Consider the following 9,748-nt stretch of genomic DNA (forward strand, 5'->3'; position numbering starts at 1 on the left):
TTCAATAGGTACATTGCATCAGCACTCCCTGGCATGTGGTAGAGTGTCAGGAGCCCTGGCTGAGTCTCTCCTGATTTGAACAGCTTTATCTACACAGCACAGCTTCCCTCATTCCATGTTCTGCCAAAACCACTTGTGTCTGTTCAGCCCCAGTTTGGACACTTCAGAAGTCTTTAGCCCCTGATGTCTGGTTTCTCAGATTGCTGTGAGTTGCATTGAATGTGGAATTGGGGCAATATCAAAGACATCTGCTAGAAACCCCCACTTTGTCTCTCTCCCTCTGAGCTTTCTTGGGCCAGAGACTATGGCAACTCCGCTCTCCTACCCCACAGATACCTCCTTGGATTTTGTCCCTGAATCCTCACTGAGTGAGGGTGGGAGTTCATGTCATGATAACACACTTTTTGTTCAGGTCACACCTGAGTCACGACACAGACAGAGACACAGGTATCCTCCCATTACTGTTACTTAGAAGGTAAAACGACCATGTAGAAAAGACCCGAACCTCTCAGCCAACACACAAGCCCTTCTTCCATTTGAGTCAATGTAGCTTTCCACAAGTGAAGTGAAAGTTCTGATACAGTGTGCATCACTGCTTTGATCCCCAGGTCAGAAATATCTTTCAAATGTGTTGTCCTTTAACATTAAAACTAATACTAAAGGGAAAATTTCCCAAGATACAAACGGGATAACTTGGAGGTTCTCACAAGCATGATCCCCAAACAATCGGACTTCCTGAGGCCAATTAAATCGGCACAACCCTGGGTGAAATTGATACATCACAGTATTTTAAACAATTTCCATAGTGATTCTACCCCGCACCAAGGGTTTAAGTCCACTCATGTGGGAACACGAGGAACAACCTAATTACACCCTTGGCAGCCTAGCCTGAAAGATGGACAGTTTCATTTCCTTCATAAAACATTTACTGTCCCCTAAACCTGTTGCTGACAGTAGCTGTGCTCCTGACGCGCACTCTGATGTCCTAACTGCTGTAGACAGGAGTGGACGGTGAGCAAGGCTTAGGGGCATCTCTGCATTGTGTAAGGGTCACACAGCATTCTCCTATTCCACCTCCTCTTCCATTCCCATAGTACTAATCAATCCTCTTTTATATTCTGTCCACGCCTTTCCCTTCTTTCTGTCCACTTTCATCAAGACAGAAGATATGTGCTGCATTTCCGTTTGTACTTCCAAAACTAAGGGAATGAAAAATCTGAACACTGAAGTCATGCCTTGCACTACCACCCCACTGTCGGCAGAGGGCGTGTCAGCCCGCCTTTTCTGACCGTGAAGGCGCATGCGCGCTCCCCTGCTCAGAGGCGCTCAGAGTCCAAAGTGAGGAAGCAGCTTTGGAAAGGGTTCCGTGAATGCTGAAGTGGCAGTTTCGCTGCAGGTTCACCTTAGGAATTTTTCCCTAAGGAACAATAACTGTTTTTATTTTCTGGGCTGTTCCTATGTGTTTCATTCCTTCTGCTATAAAATTTATAGCAGCAAATATATTGAAACATATTTATTGAGGTTTTTAATAGAGAATCCAAACAGGGTGTGATGTTCGTCCCTACCTCCGCAGTTGACTGCAAAAAATAAACCTAAATAAATAAATATAAACTGCTGGAGACTCAGAAGGAGCAGAAACACATCAACAATCGTGAGACAAATACACAGAATATCAAGACCTTCCGGAACAATGAATTTAAGGATAGAGCAGTGCCAGACTAGCCCCTATTGAAGCCTAAGAAGAGAAACTGAAAGTACACGTACCTGTGCCCCTTCTCCTGTATTTTGTCAAAGAATTTATAATCTTAAAATCATTGTTAATTCTAAGTTCAGGCAGTGAGTGTCTGGTTTATCCGAGAGACCTTTAGATGACTGTACACATGGAAATTTTGTGGATTTGCCATTCATTAAAAATAGTGAAATAACAGCATTGATCCAATAATGAGGGCAAAGCACCTATCAACACTATTGCATTGGGGATAAGTTTGTAAGATGTGAATATTAGAGGACATAGTCAAAGAACAGCATCCTGATGACAAAGTTAGAAAATAAAACTACAGCCTAATATCCCTGAGGAAGACAGATCTTTAAAAATCCTCACAAGATCTTAGTGAACTGAATTAAACAGCACATTTGTTTAAATTACTCATCATGATCAAATTGGATTTATCCCAGAGATACAAGGACTGGTCTATATGTTCCAATATGATTCCACCCATGGCAAGTTCTGTGGCACAGTCAAGGCTGAGAAGTGGAAACTTGTCATCAATGGATATCCCATAACCATCTTCTAGGCCCTCAGCTGCTGGGGTGCCCCTGCCTACTCAGTCCCCCACCTCACTGAGAATCTCCCCTTGACACAGTTTCCACACCAGATCCACTGAAGAATGGGAGGGGCCTAGGGAGCCCCACCTTGTCATGTAACACCAATAAAGTTCCCTGTATTCAGAAAAGAAAAATGAGTTAAAAATTTTATATAGAACCAGGAAGAAAAGCTGAATAGCTAAAGCAACCTTGCAGAAAAAGAACAAAGCTGGGGTGGTGCTGTGGCTCAAAGGAATAGAGTACCGGCCCCATATACCTTAGGTGGTGGGTTGAAACCCAGCCTTGGCCAACAACAACAAAAAAGAACAAAGCTGGAGGCATCACACCCCCTGAGTTCAAGATATATTATAAAGACATCATAATCAAAATAGTATGTTACTGGCATAAAACAGACACACTGACCAATGGAACTGCCCAGAAATAAACCTAAGTATTTTATAGTTTATTGATTTTTTTTTTTTTTACAAAGGGCCTAAGGACACAAAACGAGGAAATCTCATTTAACAGTCTCTTTTAACAAATGATATTAGAAAACTTAACATCCATGAGCAGAAAAAAGGAATTAGACTCTTATCTCAAACCATATACAAAAAATCAACTCAAAATGGATTACAGACTTAAATATGAGCTCTGAAACTGCAAAGCTACTAGAAGAGAACATGGGAAAAGCTCCGTGACATTGGCCTAAGCAATAATTTGTTGGATAGAATTTCACAAGCACAGGCAACAAAAGCAAAAATAGACAAACGAGATTGCATCAAACTAAAAGGAAAGCAAGCAAAGGAAACTATTATTAACAGAGTGAATACACAGCCCAGGGACTGGGGAAAATACTTGCAAAGCAGACATCTTATTCCTAAATACATAAGCAGCTCAATTCAATAGAAAGAAAACAAATAATCCTATTTAAAAATGGGCAAAAGATATGAACAGGCATTTCTCAAAAAATATGAATGGCTAATAGAAAATATGATTAAAATGCTCACCATCTCTAATCATCAGGGAAACGAAAATTAATACCACCATGAAATATCACTTCTCTCCTGTTAGAACAGCTATTAAGAAAATGACAGATGATAACAAATGTTGTCAAGGATATGGTGAAAAGGAAGCACTTGTACACTGTTAGTGAGAATGTAAGTTAGAACAGCCATTAGTATAGGCACCACGTGTGGTGGCATTTTACTCTCCCAGTATTGATCCACTTGATGAAAAAGATTTGAAAATAAATGACCACATGATTCAACTCCCTCCTCAGCTCTGAAGAGTATGTCATTGTTCTAGCAAACAAAAAGCTCACACATTCATGAGGGAGGCAATATACATTCAGTAAGCCAACATACAAAGCAACAAGCACTAGACCACAAGCAGAACTCTACAGGGGGTTCAGATCAGGAGCAAGTAGGGTGAGTAAAGTCTGGTCAAGTCTGGGAAGTATTCACTAACAAAACATCTAGTCACTAACTAGACCAACTGGTTTCTCAATACAGCCTAACCTGTCACTTAACATAGACCAATGTTTATTCACAAACTTTAATCTTTTGCCAAAATATTTGTAGCTTATGTTCCTATTTAGCAAGGTTTCTGGTCACAACTGTGCACCCACATCCTTCTAATGAACTAAATGTCCAACAAAACAAGGACTCTCAGTCTTCCCATGAATGCTATTCAGCAGACATAGAGCCCCTCTGTCCGTGAGTATCACTAATGGGGTACAGGCAGGCACTTATTATCCAGACAAAAACATTTGGCTGGTGCCAGACAGCCACCAACGGAGGTGTTTTCTGCCTCCCGGAAATGAAGCCAAGCTTTCTTCTCCCCGCAGCCATGAGGATCCAAGTCTTCCTCTTTCCCATCCTCTTCTTTATGAGCCAAGTTCTACCAGGTAACAAAATAGACTTTGCAGAACCTAATAAGAGTAGAATGCCTGAGACCTAATGCCGCGACCCTTTAATACAGTTCCTCATGTTGTGATGACCCCCAAACATAAAATTATTTTTGTTGGCTACTTCATAACTGTAATTTTGCTATTGTTATGAATCATAATGTAAATGTCTGATATGCTGGAAGTATTTTCATTGTTAGAAAGGGGTCATGACCCACAGTTTGAGAACCGCCACTTAGAGGGATCCAATTTCCAAAGCAGAATTACCATCACCTATGACCAAAAAGGGGATTTCACGGGAAATCTGGAAGACTCTTAGACTGAAGCCATCTGATTCATTCATTACTTCTCCATAGAAAGTCTGATAGAAGAAAAGAAGGCAAATGTGTTTCAGGTGCTTAAAGCCCTCTTTACTCCATCAGTAAATGTGAATTTAGTTAGGCAGGTTTCCTCGAAGTTTCTAGATCTTGACAAGAAACAGAAAAAATAGGGCATTATTCTACTAAATATTTGCCTCCAAAACTCCTTTACTTTCTTTCAGCAAAGGTTATTTATCTTAGCTCACTGGCACAGGAGCTATTCCAAAGCCATAGTGGGCTCAGGCAAAAGAGATTGGTGGGGTGACTCTCCTTTAAAAGGTTACTGTAATCTAAGAAATCTCCAACTCATTGCCCTGTAATACTGATGGTCCCTTGATTTTGAACTTGATTTTGTCCCTTAAGGCTTCATCCCAATTCCTGGATTTCCCTCTTCCTTTTGCTGTCTAGTCTTCTCATGTAAAACTTAAAACACAGGAAGCAGAGATTAACCTTCAACAGAGTGTATTCTTCTGTGTCCAGCATGCATGCAGGAGTCACAGGTGCAAGGCCCCTTGCACAGACATGCTTTGAAGTAGTAGGTATAGAGCTAGTGACTTTTACCCCAAGAAGTAACCAGATATCCAAAACAGGTCAAGGAACTTCCTGGAATTCCTGAATATGCAGATAAAAAAAGAAAGAAAGAAAGAAAAAGAGAAGAAATGTACAATTAAAATTGTTTTCCCAGTTCACATTTTAGGTGAAAGTATGGTTTTGCATATTTGGTCATCACATCCATTAACTAATTGACTTGTGATAATTGAGGAGTTAAATTCAATCGAATTCCTTTGCATTTCAGTTCGATTCAACAGGCATTCACTGAGTGCATAATAAATGACGTGTACAGATTTGAAGCTATTTAAGAATCATTCTTTGTGTTCCAGAACAGAAAAAATTAGAAGCTCTGGTTCTGATACCTGTCCTGTCAGCAAAGAGCTACAGAGGCCATCATTGAACATGGGTCACTGTGTTATGTATGGACCCTGCTCAGAATTTAACCGCTTTTGAAACTGGGGCCCATCTTGGAGCAGTGTTATCTTAGCACATAAATCAAATATTAATCAATGTTTAACAAATGTATTCATTCAGCCTTTAAGAAGAACTCTAACATTTCACTCTTAATGTATGTAGTGGTGTCTAGAGCAAGATTGCAACCTCAAAACTAAAGAAATGAAGCCACAGGGTGTAACAAATACTGACAGAGGCATATTTGTGCATTAAGTATGTAGGAAAATTGTTCCCTTCCCTAGAAAAATATCCTCTCTAACAATTTCCTTGAAGTATACTGTCTTTTAGATCTGTATTTCAGTTCCACTTTTGAAAGATATATATTATAATCTATCATCAATATTTACATGGAAATATATACATATATGTGGAAAGAAAGCACTGGGGAGAAAGGGAGACATTTTTCGTCTCTAAAAACTTCCTTCTACTTTAGGAAAATCAGAACTACAAGATGTGATATTTTTAAAATCTCCCCCATCAGTGTTAGAAGATAATAAATAGTAAGACAAATAAACTGGAGTATACATGCTCTAGAACCTAAAAAGGGGGGAGACGGCCACTCAGCTTCAACTTGTGTACCCAACATTGTCAGATTTTCCCAGAATGCCAAAAAACTTTTGTATAACAGCAGATCATTAGGTGTTTGTTTAAGAAATCAAAAAACACAACAAAAAGCTCTACATAAGATTGTTTTCAAACATTGCCTCTCACTGACAGGTAATCAATCAAAATTCAGGGAGACTAACAAACAGTTGTAATTATCCTCTTCTGTGTGCAGCCAGGGGCGGGCTCAGGGAGATCTGTGAGCGTCCAGATGGCTCCTGCCAGGATTTCTGCATTGAAACAGAAGTCCACGTGGGGAGATGTTTAAATGACCAATATTGCTGCCTGCCCATGGGACATCAACCCAGAATTGAAAGCACTACACCCAGCAAGAACTGAAGCTGAAGACTTTTCTTTATTTGAATGATTTATAGTCTCTTTCTCTTTGTCCTTTTTTCCCCATAGGGATTCTTAGTGGGTCCTCAATAAAGAATAAAGCAAAGCTACCAAGCAAAAAACTTATTTAAAAATTCATATTATATATTATCACTTGATTACTGTTTGGTTTCCTGTAAAATCCATCCTTTTATGTGATCTGGATGAGCTCCTGGTTGAACATGACCTGGGGTTGGGGGTGGTGGTGCTGAGGACATAAAGACATAAGTAGGTTAGAAGTAAAAAGATGAAAAAAAAAAATACCACTTTCTCTCGCTCTACGCCATTGTGGTGAGTTTGAGCAGTCCCGTTTGTCACCATGTCTTCCCATAAGACTTTCAGAATCAAGTGGTTTTTGGCCAAGAAACAAAAACAAAATCGTCCCATTCCCCAGTGGATTCGAATGAAAACCGGTAATAAAATCAGGTACAACTCGAAGAGGAGACACTGTAGAATAACCAAGCTGGGTCTATAAGGAATTGCACACGAGATGGCATGTACTTGGGCTGTACTTCGATCACTATCATCTTACCATATCAAGCTGAAAATGTCATCAGTTGGACAGTTGCCACACTTCATTGGGAAAATGAGTTTTCTCTTTGTTTATGTGCTGTTCACTAATAAGCTGGTGCAGTAATAAATACATGAGACCTTGAAAAAAAATACCATGTAAATACTAATTAAAGTTGTATTTGTTGGGGGCGGCACCTGTGGCTCGAAAGTGTAAGGCACCGGCCCCATATGCCAGAGGTGGTGGGTTCAAACCCAGCCCTGGCCAAAAACTGCAAAATAAATAAATAAATAATAAAGTTGTAATTGTTATTTGAATATCAGACAAAATAAGCTTAAAGTCATGGATTATTAACAGGGACATGGAAGAACATTAATAGTAACAAGGTTAATTTATCAAGAAGTCACAGTGCAAATATACTGTGCATCTAACAATAAATTTTTAAAATACATGAAGCAAAAAAGAGGAGGACGAGAAGGAGAAATAGCTAAATATATACTTAAAATCAAAGAACTTGACATTTCTCTTTCAGTCATGGATAGAATAAAGGACAAAATGCTAACTGTTAACCTAACGAATATTTACAGAAAACTTCACATATCACCAGCAGAATAAACATTCTTTTCAAGTGTGCATTTACCAATATAGACCATATTCTGGCTCATATAAAAAGTCTTAAAGGAAATAAAATGATCCAAGTCACATGTTCTGTGACCTTAATAGACTTAAACTACAAATTAACACTCAGTATTTTTAAAATTCTCAACTATTGGGAAATCAAACAACAAAACTTCTAAATAAAAATGATAAGTATTTTGAATTGAATTCAAAATGCTTGCAGTAAAGCTGAAGTAGCATTTTGAAATAAACTTACTGCATCCAAGTGCTTGTATGAGAGAAGAGGAAATTGCTGGGAGGTCATGATATAATTTTATTTATACTTTGATCTACTCATCACAAAAATGGTAACTGTGAGGTTACACATATATTAATTTGCCAGATTTAGTTATCCTACAAAGCATATATACTTAAAAGTATTGTGCTCTACACAGAGAGGATGTATAATTTTGCCTATCAATATAAAGAATAAAATAATTTTTAAAAATCATTTACAAGAAATTGCTGTATTCCTCCACCCAGAACACAGCCTTCCAGAGTAACCATAACTTCCACCCCCATAACTTTCCTGTACCTTTGAGGCTTGGCACAACTACGGGCCAGATAAAAGCTGGAGGAGGCCCAGTCATGCAGAAAAATGAAAAACCTAGGTAGTTCTCTCTGATAGTCCGTAGGATAAAATAATCGAATGTGTCTGTGCTCCTGGTATATTTGCACAACCCAAACGTCTCCCTGTGTTCTTTCAAAGCCAGGTGCAATCTGACAATTGGAGCATCCACTCCAACCCCTAATTATTAGTTCAAAAGACTACAGGGGAAAGAGAAACAGCCCTTGGGTGAAGATTCAAGTCCTGTAGACCAAGTTTTTCAAATGGAGATGGTTTTGTCCCTAGGGCAGAATTGGTTTGTCTGGAGATATTTTGGGTTGTGGCAACCAGAAAGGTGCTACCAGATCTACCAGGTGGAAGCGAGAGGCACGCGGAGCATCTTACACAGTGTCAACGGTGCTGCGCCTGAGAGACCCTGCTGCGGGCTTGCAAAACAGTACCAACCAGAGGCACCCGAGGACGACCAACGTCCGCCTTGAGAGCATGTTACAGCCTTCCTGGGAAAGCCCGAGTCTCACCCCTAAATGGTGCAAGCCACTCACCTACCCACACCCCTTTGTAGTGCTATGCCCTTACTCCATAGATGTGCAGCATGGGGAAGACATGATTTTTTTTTTAAATATGTTTTTTACAAAACTTCCAAAAAGTTTTGTAAATCACCCCTGGACACTCCAGAGTAATTTTCATCACATTCCTTCTTAAATACTGTTTCTCTCTTGTTTCTGTTTCCCCATCTTTTTCAGTGTCTTACTTCTGATTTGATTGAATTTACTTGATTGCCCAAGTAAATCCGATTCAATTCATTCCCCTAGTTTTGTACTTGTCCCTATATTTTACCTTTGAATATTACTTCTCTGATTACTTGAAACCCATCAGAGAAATTACAGGCCAGGTGCGGTGGCTCACGTCTGTAATCCTAGCACTCTTGGAGGACCAGGATGGTGGATTGCTTGAGCTTAGGCGTTCAAGACCAGCCTGAACAAGACTGTGATCCTGTTTCTGTAAAAAATAGAAAAACTAGCTGGGTGTTGTGGTGGGCAACTGAATCAATCCCTTGCTACATGAGTCTTTCCATAAAGTAGCTTAGAATAGGACAGCTGACTTTCCTCTGTGCAAGTAAGTCAGCGAGAGGGGGAGAGAGGCTGCCCAAGATGGGCTTGGTCCTTATCTGAGAAGGGACTTCCCATCACGACTATGCTCTTTTCATTAGAAGCAGGCCAGCCTACTCTCAAACAGTGGAGTTACACAGAACATGACCATCAGGAGGCAAGGATCACTGGGGACCATTGTAGAAGCCAAAATCATAATACTCAATAAAGTAGATTTCTAGCCAAATAGTTCCATTTAGGTTAAAAAATATATAATTGGCTCAGCACCTATAGCTCAACCGGCTAAGGCGCCAGCCACGTACACCTAAGGTGGCGGGTTCGAATCCCCAGCCCGGACCCGCCAAACAACAA

General features: G+C 39.9%; 1 protein-coding gene and 1 pseudogene across 1 annotated transcript; both read left to right on the plus strand.

The window, feature by feature from the left end:
- Positions 1 to 4,152: 4,152 nt before the first annotated feature.
- Positions 4,153 to 6,516, plus strand: LOC111726651 (beta-defensin 108B-like). Its single transcript, XM_023515527.1, has 2 exons — positions 4,153 to 4,210; positions 6,353 to 6,516. The coding sequence occupies exons 1-2, from the start codon at positions 4,153 to 4,155 to the stop codon at positions 6,514 to 6,516; spliced, it is 222 nt and encodes a 73-aa protein (XP_023371295.1).
- A 355-nt stretch (positions 6,517 to 6,871) lies between these two features.
- LOC105887370 lies at positions 6,872 to 7,103 on the plus strand (annotated as a pseudogene).
- Positions 7,104 to 9,748: the final 2,645 nt, after the last annotated feature.

Source organism: Otolemur garnettii, unplaced genomic scaffold (assembly GCF_000181295.1).
Source record: "Otolemur garnettii isolate 467f Iridium unplaced genomic scaffold, OtoGar3 scaffold00074, whole genome shotgun sequence".
NCBI lineage: Eukaryota > Metazoa > Chordata > Mammalia > Primates > Galagidae > Otolemur > Otolemur garnettii.

Bases quoted from the DNA above. Each gene is read 5' to 3' on its own strand.
- LOC111726651 (XM_023515527.1), top strand. From the start codon at position 4,153: ATGAGGATCCAAGTCTTCCTCTTTCCCATCCTCTTCTTTATGAGCCAA. The intron at 4,211-6,352 runs GTAACAAAATAG...TTCTGTGTGCAG, and splicing joins TATGAGCCAAGTTCTACCAG to CCAGGGGCGGGCTCAGGGAG.